Source organism: Vombatus ursinus, unplaced genomic scaffold, assembly GCF_900497805.2.
Source record: "Vombatus ursinus unplaced genomic scaffold, bare-nosed wombat genome assembly UNPS02014801.1, whole genome shotgun sequence".
Lineage (NCBI taxonomy): Eukaryota > Metazoa > Chordata > Mammalia > Diprotodontia > Vombatidae > Vombatus > Vombatus ursinus.
Genome location: NW_020954579.1, coordinates 28128318 through 28147329, shown reverse-complemented (window position 1 = coordinate 28147329; position 19012 = coordinate 28128318). Strand labels below are relative to the sequence as shown.

General features: G+C 37.1%; 1 protein-coding gene across 6 annotated transcripts in view; it reads left to right on the top strand.

The window, feature by feature from the left end:
- The window catches only part of CEP95 (centrosomal protein 95), a 32285-nt gene extending 23116 nt beyond the window's left edge, over nucleotides 1-9169 (top strand). For 5 of the 6 annotated variants that reach the window (XM_027872954.1, XM_027872951.1, XM_027872952.1 and 2 more), the window contains 8 exons: nucleotides 1338-1430; nucleotides 2181-2331; nucleotides 3213-3382; nucleotides 3542-3616; nucleotides 5411-5563; nucleotides 8004-8150; nucleotides 8425-8496; nucleotides 8789-9169. In XM_027872954.1, coding sequence (XP_027728755.1) covers nucleotides 1338-1430; nucleotides 2181-2331; nucleotides 3213-3382; nucleotides 3542-3616; nucleotides 5411-5563; nucleotides 8004-8150; nucleotides 8425-8496; nucleotides 8789-8965 — 1038 coding nt within the window. In that variant the 3' untranslated portion in view covers nucleotides 8966-9169. The remainder of the gene's footprint in view (nucleotides 1-1337; nucleotides 1431-2180; nucleotides 2332-3212; nucleotides 3383-3541; nucleotides 3617-5410; nucleotides 5564-8003; nucleotides 8151-8424; nucleotides 8497-8788) is intronic. The other variant, XM_027872953.1, reaches the window with a different exon arrangement.
- The last annotated feature ends 9843 nt before the right edge of the window (nucleotides 9170-19012 follow it).

Below are 19012 nucleotides of genomic sequence, written 5' to 3'. Positions count from 1 at the left end.
GGTGGCTAAGAATTAGAAATTGAGGGGGTGCCCATCAAGTAGGGAATGGCTGAACAAGTTGTGGTTTATTATTGTAATGGAATATTATTGTGCTATGAGAAATGATGAGCAGGGTGATTTTAGAAAAATCTGAAAAGACTTACATGAACTGATACAAAGGGAAGTAAGCACAATCAGGAGAATATTGTATACAGTGACAGCAATATTGTACAATGAACAACTGTGAATTTAACTTAACTCTTCTCAGCAATACAGCGATCCAAGACAATCCCAAAGGATCATGATGAAAAATGCTATCCACCTACAGAGAAAGAACTTATGTCATCTGAATAGAGACTGACACATACTATTTTTTCCTTCCTTCCTTTCTTTCTGTATTCTTGCACAAAATGGACTAAAGTGGAAATGTTTTACATGATTGCACATATATAACCTATATCAGATTGCTTACCATCGCAAGGAGGGAGGGAATATAATAGAATTTGGAGCTCAAAATTTAAAAAACAAGCAAATGTTTAAAAAAAGGAAGAAAAGGTCATGCGTTTTTCTTTGGATTTTTTTTAAGACTATTGCCTTTTCCTTGACTCTCCTTTGCTCCTTTCATCTGTCAAATTTCTTGCTTAAAATGTAATTTAAATGCTATTTCCTCCATGAAGCCTTCTCTGATTACCCCACTCCCAGCGCGCGCGCGTGCACACACACACACACACACACTCACACATATTCCTTCCCTCTCCCACCTCCAGAATCAATGATCAGTTTTGTTTCATATTTCTGCAGTAAGTTTTGTTGGAGGTAGAAAAAGATTTGAGCCAATTGCAGAGTTGGGATTAGATTTAGATTACCTAGGGAGAATAGAAGAAAAGAAGAAAGCCTTGAAGTACACTTATATTTGAGGGGCAGAGGATAGATTGAGGAACTCAAAGGGAAGACAGAGGAATGCTCAGAGAAATAAGAGAGCCTCTATATTCTCCTATCATGTATGAAGGTAAAGAATTAGAAATTGAGGGGCTATCCATTAATGGGCAGGATGATTTCAGAAAAACCTGGAAAGACTTATATGAACTGATGCTACATGAAGTGAGCAGAACCAGGAGAACATTGTACACAGTGACAGTATCATGGAGGCAAGGTATCAATAAAGTCAGCAGTGTAAAATGCTGCAAAAGGGTCAGATACAGTAGCAGTCTGTCTCTCCTGAAGACATTGAGAATATAGAGAGCTGCTTGTTTGCATCGGGTCTAATCAGTATTGAATAAGCCCTCCCTCCCAACCCCTTGTTTTTTATTAGTTTGAATAGTATTTCTAACATCTTGGGGACTTGACTTTTTCTTTAGGTGTTAGCTGACACATTTGAAAAGCAGTTGCATAGAAGTGAAATTCAAGAAAGAAATGAACTTCTGATGCCAAATGAAGACCAGGAAGTAACAGTAGGCCAAGATTTTCAGTTGGGATGATGGCATTTGAACATAACATGAAGAAACATTAGACTAGGCGGTATAGTGCAATGGAAGAAGCACTAGAGTTAGAGTCTCAGAAGACCTGAGTTTAGGTCCTGGCTTTTCCATGTATGGTTGTTCAGTCCTTTGGCAAGTCATTTAATCTTTCTGAGTCTCAGAGTTGTGGTGGGAAAAGCACTGTATAAGGGCACAAGATATTATGTAGGTCTGAGTTAACAATAACAAAAACAGGGTTTTGAAAATAGAAGAAAAATCACTTCCAAGGGTAGCTTAATTATTAGCTCTTTAGGGGAAAGATTTTCTAACTATCCTGCCTGAGATACTGAGAGATGGGTAGTAGGTTGGTACAGTCCCTATTCTTCTTGAACCTTGCCAGTTAAAAGTTCTTATTCTTCCTAGGGGTCAGTGGGAAGGTTCTAATACATAATGGCTGTGTGATCATGAGCAAGGCCTGTAAAATGGGACTAAAGATAACTTGTAGAACCTATGCCACAGTATTATGGGGAAAGTATTTTATAAATGTTAAAGTGTTATATAAGTGTCATTATTTCCATTATATACTAGCCTCTCCAAGTATTACAAAACTACTGTTGGTTATCTGAGGGAACCCATTTTATAGGGGCTAATTGGTAGGATTAATATTAGGAGAAAAGATAACCATATTTTTATTCTCTACTTAAAAGTTACCCTCTACATAACAATTCTGCATTTGTTTCTAAGGAACAAGAATACAAAGAAAATATTCATAAAAGACCTCCAAAAACTTTTCAGCCAGTGAAAGTTTATTCTAAAAAAACCATGCCTTGGAATCTCAAACGCAGTCAGTGGATTCCAAGAGGGAGCATCACGAAGGCAAAGAAAGGAGTTCCACGTAAGGACCATAAAATTGTATTTGGTGGAAAAATAGCATCATTTGAAAGTGTACAGGAAACCCCACAAGTTCATGAGTGAAACCAACTAGTCAGCTAAAGACTTTTTCCCTCAGTCATATGTTGAATTACATAGTGGGATGGAATATTCTTTTTTTTTTTTTAAGTGAGGCAGTTGGGGTTAAGTCACACAGCTAGGAAGTATTATGTGTCTGAGGCTAGATTTGAACTCGGGTCCTCCTGACTCCAGGGCTAGTGCTCTATCTACTGTACCACCTAGCTGCCCTGGAATGGAGTGTTCTTAAATAATTGATTAGAGCAGGAATCCTGATAAACTGGGATCAAACTAAAGGCTTTGACTAATTGCTCTTCACCACTGCTCTGAGTTTGAACTCAGACACTTTTGTTTACCCTAGATCACCATTCTTCTTGGGTTCTAGAAAACAAGTGAAGCAAGAAGGAAACCCCCAAGCAATCTTCCTGTTTCTCTGGCCAGGATTCTACTGGGAGCTTGTCCTTCCAATTACAAGGAAAACCATGCATGCCACAAGGATTGCCATAATCTTTGTTCCACTGAGTTAAGGCCTTGCTTTTATTCCCCACAGTTACAAAGTAGGGCTTTCTTACAAATTCTTAATTAGGTGCTTTGCTTGCTTTGTGTAGCTTCAGGAAAGATGAGTGAGCTGAAAACAGCCTCCAGCACAACATCCCAGCTGTCAGTAATAGGGACAAGGTAACATTGGGGTGAAGTAGAAACTAGTACAGTGATGTGCCTTAATGCACAGGACATCACTAAAATAGAAGTAAGGATTACAGCAGTTAGAAAATTATGTTATTCACTTTGCCAGACTTCATGTTTCATTGCATTTGTCTTCATATTTAGTGAAAATAAAGGATGACAATCTTTTGCCCATGCTTCTGGAAGAGTTTCCATACCTCCACATTTCTGGCCAAACACTTGGGAAGATGTGGAAACAACAGCTCTTTCAAACTGAACAGCTGAGGAGGGTGACATCTGGAGTGGAACAATCAAAGAAGAAATTCCAGTTTAAAGTGAGTTTCTGTCATACTACAAAGGTTTTTCTTTTTTAAGCTGAAAGGCCAAGTAGCGCAGGCAGTTATTCTACAAAAGAATAGCCTGAGGAGAGCATGTACTGGGGTTCATGGGTTACAGCATCAAAACCTATTTCTTTATTTCCGTTTAATTTCCAGATTGAAGAAGCATTAAGAAGACATGATCTCCTGGCTGAAATTGTTAAGAAAGAACATGAGCATAATAAGAGACTGGTAAGTTAGGGGAAAATATTCATTTGCCAAAACTTTTTATTTATAAAAGAATGCATTAAATACTCTTTTTTTTATTTGCTATACATAGATATAGATTTATTGTCATATAATATGTGGAACTGTTACAGAGCAAATTACATTATTCTTCCCATCCCTTACCTTCATTCCCTCATGCTACCCTCCTTCACTGGTGGAAGAGAGAGGCTTAAGAAAGACAGAACAAACCTGGCTCATGTTAAAAACAAACATGGTTCCTAAGTCCTGTCCACATGTAAAAGGATTAGTCATGGCTTGGAGTAGATAGGTAGTTCGATGGCACAGTGGGTAAGAATACTGGACTTCAAGTTAGGAATACCTGAGTTTGAATCCTTCCTCAGAACATTTGCTGACTGTGATCCAGAGCAAGTCATTTAACTTTACTTCTGTGTGCCTCAGTTCCTTCAGTTGTAAAACGGGGATAACAATGGTACCTACCTTGTAGGGTTGTTGTGAGGATCAGAGGGGATAAGCTAAGTACAGCACTTTGCAAATCTTAAAGTGTTATGTAAGTGCTGGTTATTACTATATGGTACAAGGTTCCTAGACTGCAGAAGGCAGAGCTTTTCAACTCCTGTTTTGCTTCCATCTTTTTTAGCAAGGAGGAAACTCTTCATACTGGAAATGTTAGGGTAATCTTGGTGGAGAAGGAACTCAAACCTGAGATAGGTCTAGATATAGCATACAAGCATTTAGTTGCTTAAAGTGAATCCATAGTTTTCAACACAGATTGTTTCCAAGATAGTGATAGAACTGAAAGATAGCAACTATAATATTATGGCCATTACTGAGAAATCAGTAACCAGTAGAGAGGTGCCAGAAAGCAGGAGACAGGCAGAATTACCCCTGTTTACAAAAAAGAAAATGGTGGACTCCCAAAATTATAGACCAGTAAATAAACCCAGCAAAAATCTAGGTTATTAAACAAGGGATTTATAAACATTTAAAAAGGAATATAGTAACTCACTGAGTCTTGGGTACACTAAAAAATTCAGACCAAACTAAACATTTTCCTTTTTCTAATAAACTTTTTCTAATAAGGTTTGATATGTCAAATCAGAGTTGGTATATATACTAATTTCAGAAAAGAATTTGGATAAGATTGTGAAATGTGGGCTAAGCCTGCTCTTGAGATGCAGAAACAATCTTATGGTAAGGTATAGTGGTCAGAATATAGGCACCCCCAGGCTAGTCAGATGAAATATTGTACTTGTTTCTCAGTTTACATTTCTAAAAAGCACATCAACACACCTTCGTGACATATTCAAAAAGGGCAACCAGGATGGTAAAGGGTCTGGAAACCATTTCACATGAGCAAAAGTAAAAGGCACTTGAGTTGTTTAGCCTAGAAATGTAAGGCATGAGGGCTCCATTTTAATATCTGAAGAACTGTCATGAAGTAAACAGGTTGTATTGTTCCAGAGGACAGATGTTATGGGTAAGCAGGTTTGGATTTAGTAGGTGAAAGAATTTAAACAATTGGACTAGAACAAAAACAAAACAGTGAACATGGATGAAATCTTTTCACTGAGAACAATGATTTCTGTATTGGGTGAAAAGCTGGAAAGAACTTTAAAAACCATCTAGTTCAAAGTTTTAGTAAAATAGTATCTCAAATGATTACCAAGTAAAGATAAACATATAGATAGAGTACAAAGTAGGTGGAAAGTAGCAGAACATGAGACATTTGCAAATTTCAGAACCTCCCCCTAAAAGTTGACTTTATAGTTTGAAACATCTTTTTTTGTTTGTTCTTAGCAAGATTTTAAGGAACGTATATGTAGACAGAAGTCAATTCAAATGAAGATAAAAGAGAGACGACAGCAAATCGTTCGAGCCAAAAAATACTATGAAGACTACAGGGTTCAGTTACATGCAAAAATGATACGAGCACGGACTCGTGAAGAAGTGGTAAATGAATACTCCTTTAATTCTCCTCTCCCAAATTCCTAATCTACAGTGATATGTTGAAGGAAAGCTATTACTTGACTCCCTACCTTTTGAAAGACAACCTGTTTATGCCCATTATATATATTTATTTATGTATATGTATATATATACATATACTGATGTATGTATGTATGTATGATGTGTGTAGAAAATCCAAGTCATTGTTACTGTCCCTTCATAAAAATTACTCATACGATAACCCTGAAGTACTTGGTATATTCAAGAGAATACTTCTAAAGCTTAATGAAGATCAAGATATTTCACTGTCCAGCTCTACTCAAAAACCTACCTCTCTTAATATTTTTCTTCAGTAATGTTACCTTATAATTCCCAGTTCACTGATACCTTACAGTTTACTTGGAGTGTAAATACTGTGTACTTTATAGGTAGATTAAAAGGTAAAAGACCACAAAAGGAAAGAGAGAGTTGAGATTTCAGTTTGACTTTATTAGTATGAAAATAGTTCACTATGACTATCCAAGGATTTTTCAAAGCTTGTTGCAATGGCAAGAGCCACCCCTTTAGGATTCTAGGACCTTTAGCCACCAAATTAACTGGTATATGAGCTAGCAGTGTAGTATAGTAAACAACACTGGATTTAAAATTTGAGGACTTGGCCTAAAATCCAGCTTTAATACTTGGGGGATCACAGAGATTTAAGCCATATTACCTTTCTGGTCCTTGATCTCCTCATCTGTCAAATGAGGGAGTTGGATCAGCTAATCTAAGATTACTTCTAGCACCAAATCCCCTGATCTTCTAAATGCTAAGTAAAAAAGTAAGTAAGTAAGGTTTTCTAAAAGAGAAAATCAACTATATTGTAAAGATAGGTACACTATACAAAGCTCTGGTAATGTCCTATAGTCCTTACTAGCTATGGACAACAGTCTTAGTTCTAAGAAGCAACATGGTAGTTTTCAAACATAATAGTAGTGAATAAAGCACTGCCCTTGGAGTCAGGAAGGACATGGGTTTGAATTCCACCTCAGACACTTCCTAGCTGTGTGACCCTTAGCCTTGCATTTAACATTCAGCCTCCTCACCTGTAAAATGAGGATAATAATAGCATCTCACTCACAGAGTTGTTTTGAGGATCAAATGTGAAGAACTTTGTAAATGTTAAGTTGTATGTGAATGTTAGCTATGTCTTATTATCTAAATTGGCACTCAGTCTTATCTAATTCTAGTAAGTATAGTCAGCTCCTTATTACTCTACTTAGCTCCTGGCCTGATTACCTTTATCTTTTTTTAAATTAAGTTTTTATTATTGTATTTTGTATGTTTTTTTTTTAATATCACCATAGTTTTCCACCATATTCCTACTCCCTTCCCCCTCCCAGAGAGCCATCCCATGTAACAAATAGTATTTTTTAAGACCAAAAAAAAAGAAAGGAAACAGTGTAACTAATCAATATATTGGAAAAGTTTGAAGAAATGTGCAGTGTGCAATGCTTGTAGACCTCCCACCTCTGCAAAGGAATGAGTTCAGGTATCTTCTCATCTCCCTTCTTTTAAGCCATTCTTGCTTGTTCGTTATAATTTTGCAATACTCATTTCTGATTTTTTTGTGCATGTGGTTGTTCGTTGTGTTTACATTGTTGTAGTTATTGTATATGTTGTTTTCGTGGCTCTGTTCACTTCTCCTGCATCAGTGTATGTAGATCTTTCCATGCTTCTATATTCATCACATTTATAATTTTTATAGCCAGTGATATTCCATTACATCATGTGCCACAATTTGATTGGGCATCTACTTTTTTTTGCAATTCTTTGCTATCACAAAATGTGCTACACCTTTATCTTTAAATGGAATTTGTAGTTTTCATAATCTGCTAGCCAGCGAAGAGTTATTCTTAAGCAGAAAGATTCTGCTATTTGTAAAAATCATTTTTTCACATTGCCAAATGAGAGATGAGTGAGCATATGCACAATATCATTTGTCAAATAACCTATTCTTTACCATAGCCTGCTAACTTAGCCTGTGTTCCAAGAAATATACTTAGAATTAAATTGGTGTTCTTTCCTGCAAGAATGGCTACTTGTGAAAGACGATCATAGTGGGATTGTGCAAGATAGTACTTTATAAATAATCAAACTGAGGTGGCTTGGTGAATTAGTAATATTCGAGTTCACATCCTGACTCAGACACATAATAGTTATGTAACCCTGAGTACAAGTCACTTAACCTCTCTTATTTTTTAAAGGGGAATAGTCCTATCTATTCACAGGGTTGTCGTATGGATCAAATGAGGATAAATATATGTGATGTGCTATATTGATTTATATGGTCTATAATATAGCTATTACTATTAGCTATATCATATCTATATTATATATTAGCTATTATTATTGTTACTATTTTCAAATTAAGTCCTTTTCTTACTAAACTTATCTTTGACAGATATTTAAGAACCTCTTCAGGGAAGGTTTAGAAATTCAAAAACTGAGATTGCAAGAACTGAGAAACTACGCCAAAGATAAGCGAGAAGAACAAAAGAGACTGCATGAGAATGAACTGCAGTCATTGGAGAACTATTATAAGGATCAGGTACCAAAGTACTGTTAAGTACTTTGCAAATAGCATAACGTACTAAACTTTTCTGCATGTCAAAAATTGGCTTGAGCTAAGAGTAAACCATAAGCTTTTAGGTTACCATGTGATATTAAAAGGTATTCAAACATCAGCATTTTATAAGAACACTCTGGTGAGGCAGTACTCACAACCTGAAACTCGTAATGCTTAATTCTGTGCCCAGGTTCCTTCTAAAATAGCCACTAACAAAAGAATGATTACGTAAAGGCTGTTTCTTTCTTCTATACAGTTTGCAATGCTAGCAGAAGCTGTATCACAGGAACGTGAAGAAATCAAAATGAGAGAGAAAGCCCAAACAAAGGTAATTAACAGGAAGTAATACACAGTTTCCTGGGAAGGAGTGAAAATGAGGCCATTATCCATGCTAAGGGGGAATGAAGGAAATATTCCAAATTTATATATCCCACAATTTATTTAAGTCTAGTTTTAACCCTACTCCTATTGTTGTTACTGTCAGTAAATAAGCAAATCATCTGGGCTTCTTCACATTCTTTTCCCTCCTTTGCCAGTGTATCTAATGACCCAGAATATTTGAATGAAAGCAGACATAACCAAAAGACTGAATAAACATGATGATTTGAATTCTTTTTCAGACATTACATAAAATGAAAAGGGAGTTGAGATCCAAGATGGAGCAAGAAATTCAGCAATTGCAGACCATGATAATTAAAAATGATGATGACCTCTTCTTCCGGGAAGTGGAAGCTGAACGCCTTAAAGCTCGGCTTCAGATGGCTTCATTTCAGTACAGCAGGGGCCATTTCTTTTGAAATGAAAGAGCCAACAGGTTTTTGTTTTACTTGAAAAAATAATGTGTGTGTGTGTGTTAAACCTCAGCATGATGAATGATGAGAATGACTGAAAGAAAGATTACAAATTATCATCATCAACTTTTAAACAACCTTAATTAAACACTGATATGTAACTGATTTCATATTCTAGGTACTTCTAATAAAAAAAAATTTTTAATGCTCCTTAAAGCCTCTTTATTTCTAATATGAAATTGTTTATATAAAAAAGGAGATGCTTCAACACACTGCTATGAAACCATCAAAATTTTACTTAAGCACATATATTCTTAGCCCTGAGAGATAAACACTCAAGAAGTAGGATGACATAAGTAAATAGAGCCACCCTTGGAGCCAAGAAGACCTGGGATCAAGTCCTGCCAGGGCTACACAAGTGACTCTAGGTAAATCACTTAGCATACCAGTACTCAAGGCAGCTCTCTAAGACTATACATTACAGAGAAGGTGCCAAGCTCCATGGGCAGAGGAAGTATCCTATCCTGCTGATATAGGTCTTCTTCCTATCACTATAAGCAGTTCACTGTGCTCTTGAGGAACTTAAAATTCTCATTGAGAATAAAGAGTAAGAAATAGCAAATTATGCAGAAGAGTATATATGTAGACCTTTGGTGTATACATAACCTCACCCCATTCAGGAGGTTTCTGACCTGGGATGGGGAAAAAAAAATACATCTTTGTTTTCACTGACCTCTAACTTAAATCTAACATTTCAATTATTTAAAAACACTTTCTGAGGAGGGGTCCATTGGTTTCTCTAGACTGCTGAGGGGGGTCCATGATACCAAAAACCCCTTGAGATCTTAATGGTACACCACTAGTAAGGCACAGAGCTAGGATTTCAACTTCAAGTTCAGCACTCCGTTTATAATATGAATTAAAAGGAGAGGTCATTAAGATCTAAAAAAGAGCCTAATGAAAGAGAGAGGCTTGTAGAATGGATATGATTTGCATGGGAGAAAGCAGTGTATTCCAAATAATATGATGGTAAAGACTGAATTCAAGTCTTACCTAATTTAAAATTTTTTAACTCAGTATTCAGGAGCAAGGGAGTAAAGTACTGTTGTAATTCTTCCCCAGTCAGACAATCATGAAATATTGTGGACACCACATTTTAGGAAGAACACTGATATGTGCCTAGAGGAGAACCAAGATGATACAAGCCTTATACTGTAAGGCTTTGAATTTGTTAGTCTGCAAGCATTTATAAAGCACAAAGTAGGGGGAAGGGGGGAGGTATCAGGAAGAGTTTCTGGCAGAAGGTTGGAACTTGATCTGAGTCTTAAGGGAAGTCAAGAAGTAGAGGTGAAAAGGGAGAGCATTCTAGACATAAGGAATGGCCAGGGAAAAGTTATGCAGTTGGGACTTCAGAATGTTGTGTTCAAGGAAGAGCAAGTAGGCCAGCATAACTGGATAATAGGATACATAAAGTGTAAGAAAACTGGAAAGGTAAGAAAAGGCCAAGTTATTTTTATTTTCAGTTCCACATTCTCTTCCTTCTGCACTCAATGAAAAGGGAAGAAACACCACATCCATTATACATATTAAGTCATGCAAAACATTTCCACTATTAGCCAGGATTGGGTGGAGAAGTAAGACAAGGAGGAGAAGAAAAAGGGAAAAAATGTGCTACAATCTGCACTTAAGTCCATTAGTTCTCTATCTGGAGGTAGCATTTTTCTTCATTAATCCTTTGGAATTTTTGTGGATCATTATATTGATAGAGTTGCTAAATTGATTATCATTACAATATTCCTTTTATTGTATGTTTTCTTGGTTCTGCCTACTTCATTTTGTATTAGTTCATACAAATCTTACCAGGTTTTTCTGAAATTCTCCCCTTCATAATTTTTTTAGAGCATAATAGAATTCTGTCCCATTTATATACCACAGCCTGTTCAGCTATTCCCCAATTAATGGGCATCCTCTCAGTTTCCAGTTCTTTGATGCTATAAATATTTTGTATATAGAGGTCTTTTTCCTTCTCTTGGATCTCCATGGGGAATAGATCTAGTAGAAATATTTGCTGGGTCAAATGGTACATAGTTTGATAATCCTTTGAGCGTAGTTCCAAATTGTTCTCCATAATAGTGGGACTAGTTCACTGCTCTACCAACAGTGCATTAGTGTCCCAATTTTTTCACATCCCCTCCAGCATTTGTCATTTTCCTTTTCTTTCATATTACCCAATCTGATGGGTATAAGATAATACCTCAGAGTTGTTTCAATTTGCATTTTTCTAGTTATTAGTGATTTAGAGCATTTTTTCATGACTATTGATAGTTTTGATTTCTTCTGAAGACTCTGTTCATATAATTTATCAATTGGGGAATAGCTTCTATTTTTGTAAATCTGGCTCAGTTAAGGGGCCAGGTTGTGAAAAGCTTTAAAAATCAAATGGGGTTTTATATTTGATCCTGGAAAAAATAGGCAAGACTGTACTTCTTGAGTAAGTGGGGGATGACCTGATTAGAACTGCACTTTACAAAAAATCACTTTGGCAGTTGAATGCAGTGGATTAGAGTGGGGAGAGACTTGAGGGAGTCTAACCAGAAAGTTATTACAATAAATAGTCCATGTTTAAGGTGATGAGAGCCTGTATGTACCAAGGTAGCTACTATGTGAGTAGCAGAAGGGATATGTGAAGTTAGAAAGGACAAGACAATATCAGATCTGATATGTACAGTGAGTGTATAAGTGAGGAGCCAGAGTGAGTGAGGTTTGGAAGGAAAGTTAGAGTGGAGGGCTTAGGGGAAAGATGAGCTTTAGTTTTCACCTATGTGATATCCAATTCACGATGCCTAAAAAACAACTGGTGATGTGAGACTGCTCAATTAAAGAGACTGCAGATATATAACTTGTGTAAGAGAGAACTGTCCACAAGTATTTAAAAAGTCATCATGTAGAAGAACCTGTTGAACTCCAGGGACCACGATTAGAAGCAGTGAATGGAAGTTGCAAAGAGGAAATAGTCTTGAGATAAGGAAAGATTTCCAAAAAGTTATCCAAAGCAGAACAGGCTGCCTTAGAAGAGAATGAGTTTTCTGAGTAATACGAACATTCAAATTAACTACAAAGGACAAATGAAGGAAAATGCTATCCACCAACAGAGAATGAACTGATATATGGAAGTATGTATGCATGGTTATATACACACAAATGTCAAATGTTGGCCTCTAACAAGGGGTCGGGAGGGAGGGAAATAATGCAGAACTCATAATGTAACCAAAAAAAATTTTTTTTTTGAAAAAAGAATAGGTTTCCTATTGGAGGGAATAGTCACTGAGGTCTCTTCCCGTTCAAATTCTGTGATACTCTAACCTTCATCAGTTATTTGGATAAAACATGCATTTCTAAGTACAAAAATCATCTGCTAATCAGAGAAGTCTCTTAGCCGAAGTCATTTTCCATGCTTTTATGGTTACAGAACTCACAACATTTAGTGTTAGTCTACTGGTTCACTATGCTGATTTTGACCTTAGGCAACTTGGAGACCTCAGGTGACTTACCTAACTTCTCAGTGCCCTAGGCCAACTTTCTAAGATTTCAAGTTGCAGAATAGTTGGTCTTCTGTTTTGGAATAGGGGGTTTCCTCATTGGGAGTTCTCTACACTTGCTGAATCACAGCCATTGAAATAAGAGTCCAATAAAAAAAAAAAGAGCCACTTGAAGATAAGCTTTAAGCTGCAGCCAAAATACAGCTATTGTCCTGCTGATACTTACCAAACCAAGTCAGTGTACTCCCTGTGTATTTGCTTCTCCCCAAGATCTACAATTACTGGTGACTGTATGCTTGTAAGAACTGAAATTCTGTGTAAGTATGTATATATATATAGATAGATAGATAGACAGACAGACAGACAGACAGACAGACAGACAGACAGAGGGCACAGAGTGAGCTGAAGATGAAGGGGTCATATCTGGAGAATAAAATTAAGGGATGAGGATTGTACTAGAAGGGGGAAGGGAGAGATAGAATGGGGTAAATTATCTCACAAAAAAAAACAGACAAGAAAAGGCTCATACAGTGGAGGAGAAACGGGGGAAGGTAAGAGGGAATGAGTGAATCTTATTCTCACAGAATTTGACTTAAGGAGGGAATAACATACTCACTCAATTGGGTGTGGAAATCTGTCTTACCCTACAGGAAAATAGGGGGGAAAGGGGACAAGAGAGTAGGGGGATGATAGAGCGGAGGGCAGATTGGGAAATGGGGTAACCAGAAGCAAATACTTCTGAGGAGGGACAGGGTCAAAAGAAAGAATAGAATAAATGGGTGGGCGGGATAGGATTAAGGGAAATAGAGTTAGTTTTTCACAGCACGTCTACTATGGAAGTGTTTTGCATAACTGCACATGTATAACCTATATTGAGTTGCTTGCCTTTTCAATGAAGGTGGGTGGGGAGGAAGGGAGGGAGAAAATTTGGAACCCAAAGTTTTAAAAACACATGTTTAAAAAAAAATGTTTTCACATGCAACTGGGAAATAAGAAATATAGGAAATGGGATACAGAAATCTATCCTGCCATGCAGAAAAATAGAAGGGGAAGAGGATAAGGGAAGGGGGGAGAGAGATGGAAGGGAAGGCAGACTAGGAGAAGGAGTATTCAGAATGCATGCCATCTTGGGGTGCGGGGAGGGATGAGATGGGGTGAAAATTTGGAACTCAAAATCTTGTGAAAGTGAATGTTGAAAACTAAAAATAAATAAACAAAAAAAAGAAAAAAAAAGAATTGAAATTCTGACTTTTAGTTCAAAAGTACATGTTACCTTTTTACCTGTATTCTATTATGTTAAACTGTTGCTTATAACCAGTCACAAAGCCAGGATTTTCCCCAGAATCTGGTGGAAGCAATGAAAGGCACTGATTGGTTATTACTTCATGGTCTCAATGGGATATGAGATTTGTGGGCCTGCACACAAATTGGAAATGCACGTTTCTCAATTCTGTTTTATCTTTGACTTATCTTGGGTTCTGAAGGATATAAATAGAAATTCTTCAGTTGTTTTTCAGTCACGTCCAACTCTTCATGATCCAAGTTGGGGTTTTCTTGGCAAGGATACCAGAGCAGTTTGCCACTTCCCTCTCCAGCTCATTTTACAGATGACAAAACTGAGGCAAACCGGGTTAAGTGACTTGCCCAGGGTCACACAGCCAGTAGGAAGATAAGTCTTCCTGACCTCAGGCCTGGCACTCTATGCATTGTACCACCTTGCTGCCAAAAATAGAAATAAATTAGTTGAAATTAGTATGATCCCAATGTCAATCCTTCCTACATCTAAGAGATTTTTCAAATATTTGCCCTATACTCCTATATGAATAACCTATAGAAATGAAGATGACTTAGTAGAAATTGAAAGTTCAGAAAATGTTATACAGATGCATTTCAGGAATGAGTTAAACACACTGACAGTCACTGAATTCTCATTTATTAAGGATAGGGACTGGATCTGTAATTTCTGAAGTAGAGACAATATGAGGAACTCGCTCTGACAATGGGAGTTGGCATTTCACTTAGTTCACTTAGCAGTTGTGGCTTGCCCAGGGTCATTGAGCCACTATGTGTTAGAGGTGGGATTTGAATGCAGGTTTAAATGGCTTTGTGGCCAGCTCTGCTCATTATGTACGCTGCCCTTACAGACAAATTACTATTTTAAAGCATTTACTTTTTTCCAAAAAATTATTTCCATTTTTATTACAGTATAGATCTGTCAACTTAGATTTCATTCTTTGACTGCAATTTTAAGTAATTCAAATATTCAGAGTAGTACAATAGCCTTCATGAATAAGTGAAATGAAAAAGCATTTAAGTGATTTCCATGTGCCTGGCACAAAATGTTGTAGATACAAATACAAAAGTCCCTGCCCTAAAAGATTTACATTCTAGGGGGCAGTTAAGTGGCGCAGTGGCTAGAGCACCGGCCCTGAAGTCAGGAGGACCCGAGTTCAAATCCGGCCTCACACCAAACACTTGACACTTATTATTTATGTGACCCTGGGCAAGTCACTTAACCCCAATTGCCTAAAAATTAAAAAAAAAAATTAAAAAAATAGAGAGTTTACATTCTGATAGGGAGATCTCTCTCTCTCTCACACACACACACACACACACACACGTATGTGCGTATGTTTTAGCCAGGGAAAGAAATAGGGAAAGGAACCACAGGGGTAATGAGTTGACTTATAGGGTGGTTAATTGACATGCCCTTTCCAAAATACAGTAGTACCGATTTGATTCCTGGGTAAGAAGTAGAAGGAGAAAGGCAGGGCAAATAGAAAAATGACCAGGTTTCTGATGGAAAGTGATATAGTTGGTGGCAGCTCAAATGCCAATACTCTCTTCAGGTTTGATGTTGGGATGGAATGAGGAACCCACGAATCGCTGAAAAGTTAACAAAAGGAGATGTACTTTGCCCTAATACAGTAAAGATGTGGTGATACATAGGTTCTCTGGACACATCCCTCCTCGTCTCCATATGAATGTGTGGTCATCAAGGCATGATCTGGTGAAGGATATCGTGACTGGTCTGTGGCTGGGACTTTTAATGCCTTTAGGTCACTAGGAAGTTGGGGCCAAACTGGTTCCATCAGCTTTGTCGTTTTAGGAAAAACTAATCTCTAAATATTAGGGAAGGAGGAGGTAAGGGAGGGAACAAATATTTCTTAAGCTCTTACCATGTTTCAGGAGCTGCTAACATCTAATTTGATCCTCACAGAGGAAATTGAGGTAGAGTGACTGGTCCAGGGTCACACAGCTATACATATCTGAGGCCAGATTTGAATTAAGGTCTTCTTGATTCCGGGCCCAGCATTCTGTCCACTGTGCCACCTACCTACTCAAGGAGGCCTACAAAAGATTAAGCCTCCTTGTGTTATGGATAAGGAGAAAGGAAGTATATCAGGGAAACACTGGTAAATATTAGTCCTATCATCAACCCTTGGTGTCAAGGTCCTAAGGGTCTTCCAGAGAATCTTCCACCATTTAAATGCTTAAAGGCCTTCCTGGCATGGGCAGTACTGAAGAGGAAAGAAAAAAAGCCAGCAATCCTAGTTTTTTTCCTCCCCACATACTTTTTTTGGAAAGATCAAGTCTCAACAGTGCTTGACATGGTGGTTCATGTCAAATCTTTGCAGTTCACTGTGGATCTCTTTCTACAAAGTGCTGAAGATGCCACAGGGCAGCACCAAGAACATCACAACCACAGCTGGGACCCTTCTGGTACAGTCAATAATTGTTGTCCATATATACACACAAGGGTTGCAGCTAAATGGAAGGAAAACTCATAGATACTCCTTTAAGAGGCAAAGAAAGCTGGCAGAATGGCTTTTTATTCCTAATGCCCAAAAGGTATGCCCTCTCCCAAAATCTATTTCATGGAGCATTTGGTCATCATATATTGCAATCCTAATGATTAAGTATTTGCAAAAAAAAAAACCATCATGAAAATAACTGCATCTTGCACACCGACATCAGTTGATAGGGACAAAGTAGTACAGAAATTCTACTAAGGTCATAAGGCTGTCCAAATGTGGTGACTTCAACACAAAGCAGGAAAAGATGCATAATTCGTGAGAGAGAAATCATATAGCCATATTGACTTAGTATATTATAAATGTATATAATCTAATCCCCAGTGGGTTTTTACCACAGTAAGACAATCAACTTCTTCCCTAATTCATTCACTAACTCACTCTGAATAAAGGCTGTCCAAATAATCTTTCCTTAAATCTCACATTCTTAGCTGAGACCTCCCCCATCATATTTCACCAAAGGCTCCCCTTACTCCCCCTTTCACCTGAGACATCTTCCTGAATTCTCTTTCACTTCAGTTTCTGATGTGGAGGTCCTTTTCCTTGCCAAGGCCAATCCCTCTACTTCCACTTCTGATCCTGTCCCATCTTCTCCAGATTGCTACCATCATTCCCTCTGTCACCTTCAGTCTCTCCATATCTACTGTTTCCTTCCCTGTAGCCTTCAGCCATGCTTATGTCTCCTCCATCTTTAAAAGTCCCTCACTTGAGAATGTTCATCAACTGGGGAATGGTTGAAGAAGTTGTTGTATATGATTGTGATTGAATACTATTGTACTATGAGGAATAACGAGCAGGATGCTCTCAGAAAAATCTGGGAAGACTTACATGAACTGATGCAAAATAAAGTGAACAGAACCAGGAAAACATTGTATATAGTAACAACATTATATATGATCAATTGTGAATGACTTAGCTATTCTCAGCAACACAATTATTTAAGACAATTCTGAAGGACTTATGATGAAAAATGCTATCCATACCCAGAGAAAGAACTGATGGAGTCTGAATGCTGACTGAAGTATACTTTTTCTTTACTTTTGTTTTTTTTTTCTTTTGTCTGTGTTTTCTTTCACAACATGACTAAAATGGAAACGTGTTTTGTATAACTGCACATGCATAACCTATATAAAATTGCTTGCCTTCTCAATAAGGGGGAAATGGGGAGGAGGGAGACAATTTGAAACTCAAAAAAATTTTTTAAACAAATGTTAAAAATTGTTTTTACATGTAATTGGGGAAAAGAAAATATTAAAATAAAAGAACCTCCCCCCCAAAAAAGTCCCTCACTTCATCCTACCATCCCTTCTTTTGCTAAAACTCCTTAGTCTACACTAGTGACTCTATTTCCTCTTCTCTCACTCTCTTCTAAACCTTCTGACCTCAGCATTCAACTAAAACTGTTCTCTCCAAAGTTACCAATGCTCTCAATTGCAAAATCTAATGGTCTTTTCTCAGTTTTCATTCTAGTTCAAAGAATCTTGTCTAAAGTATTTGATACTGTTGGTCACCTCCTTTGGGATACTGTCTCCTTTTGAGGTTTTTGTGACACACCTGATACCTGTCTGAACAGTTTCTTAGGCTCCTTGGCCGATTCTTCATCCAGATTTTATACACTAACGATGGGTAGACCCCCAACGTTCTATCTAGAACTCTCTTTTCTTTTTGCTGGTGATTTCATCAAGTTCCACTCTCTCATTCAATCCCATATTTATCTATGCAGGTAGATCTACCCCAAGTCTTTCCTAAGCTATCACCATACCTTTCAGACATCTAAAATTAGATGTCCCATAGGCATCTCAAATTCAACAAATTTAAAACAGAACTCATCATTAAAGCTCCTCACTTCCAAACTTCCCTATTCCTGTCAAGGACACCATGATTCTTTCAGTCACACAGAGTTGCAAATGCAGTATCATTCTGAAAGCAAGGAAGGCATTCTAGAAAGTTGGGTAGACCATGTGTGATAAATTTTTGGAAAGACATAAATAAGAGTCATACAAGACAGGTAGACATGGATATATTATTATCTACATTACTGAAAATGATCTAAGCAGTTTCCTTACTACCTAGAAAAATACTCCAACTTTAAAATCTTGGCTACCGTTGTCTATCACTTTTCTATATACATGATCTTCATGTCTACTGTTATTATAAAAAAATCATTACAACCACACGTTTCTGATTAAAAAGAAGTAAAATCCTAAATCAATAGGCCACATATTTAAAACACTTAATTTTTTTTAAAAAAAGCTTATAATCAACTGCTTCAAACACTGAATAAAGTTCAACATGTTTTACTTTAAGTTGTCCTATTAAAATTGTCCAGAGCGTTATGTTAGCTCAGGCAGCAGAAGTGGTTATCTTTCATAAAGTAATTCAAAACAAGCTAGCTCCAAAGTTCACTGTAACACAGATTTCCAGGGAATATGACCCTTTGGAGTGGTTCTACCAATATGTTCAAAGATAAGGCAACTGGAACTTCATGTAATCTATGGAATACAGTATTCACTGTTATTGGCTTCCAAACTAAATTAGACAGGACTTTGCAGAATACATAAAAATTCTAAGATACATACAAATAAAAAAGCATTTGTATTCTCTTTCATGCCCTTACTTTATGGATCATATGTTTGGAAGTGTACATGAAAGGTAAATTATGAAATTAGGATAAAGCTTTTTTAAAAGTCTCAATGCAC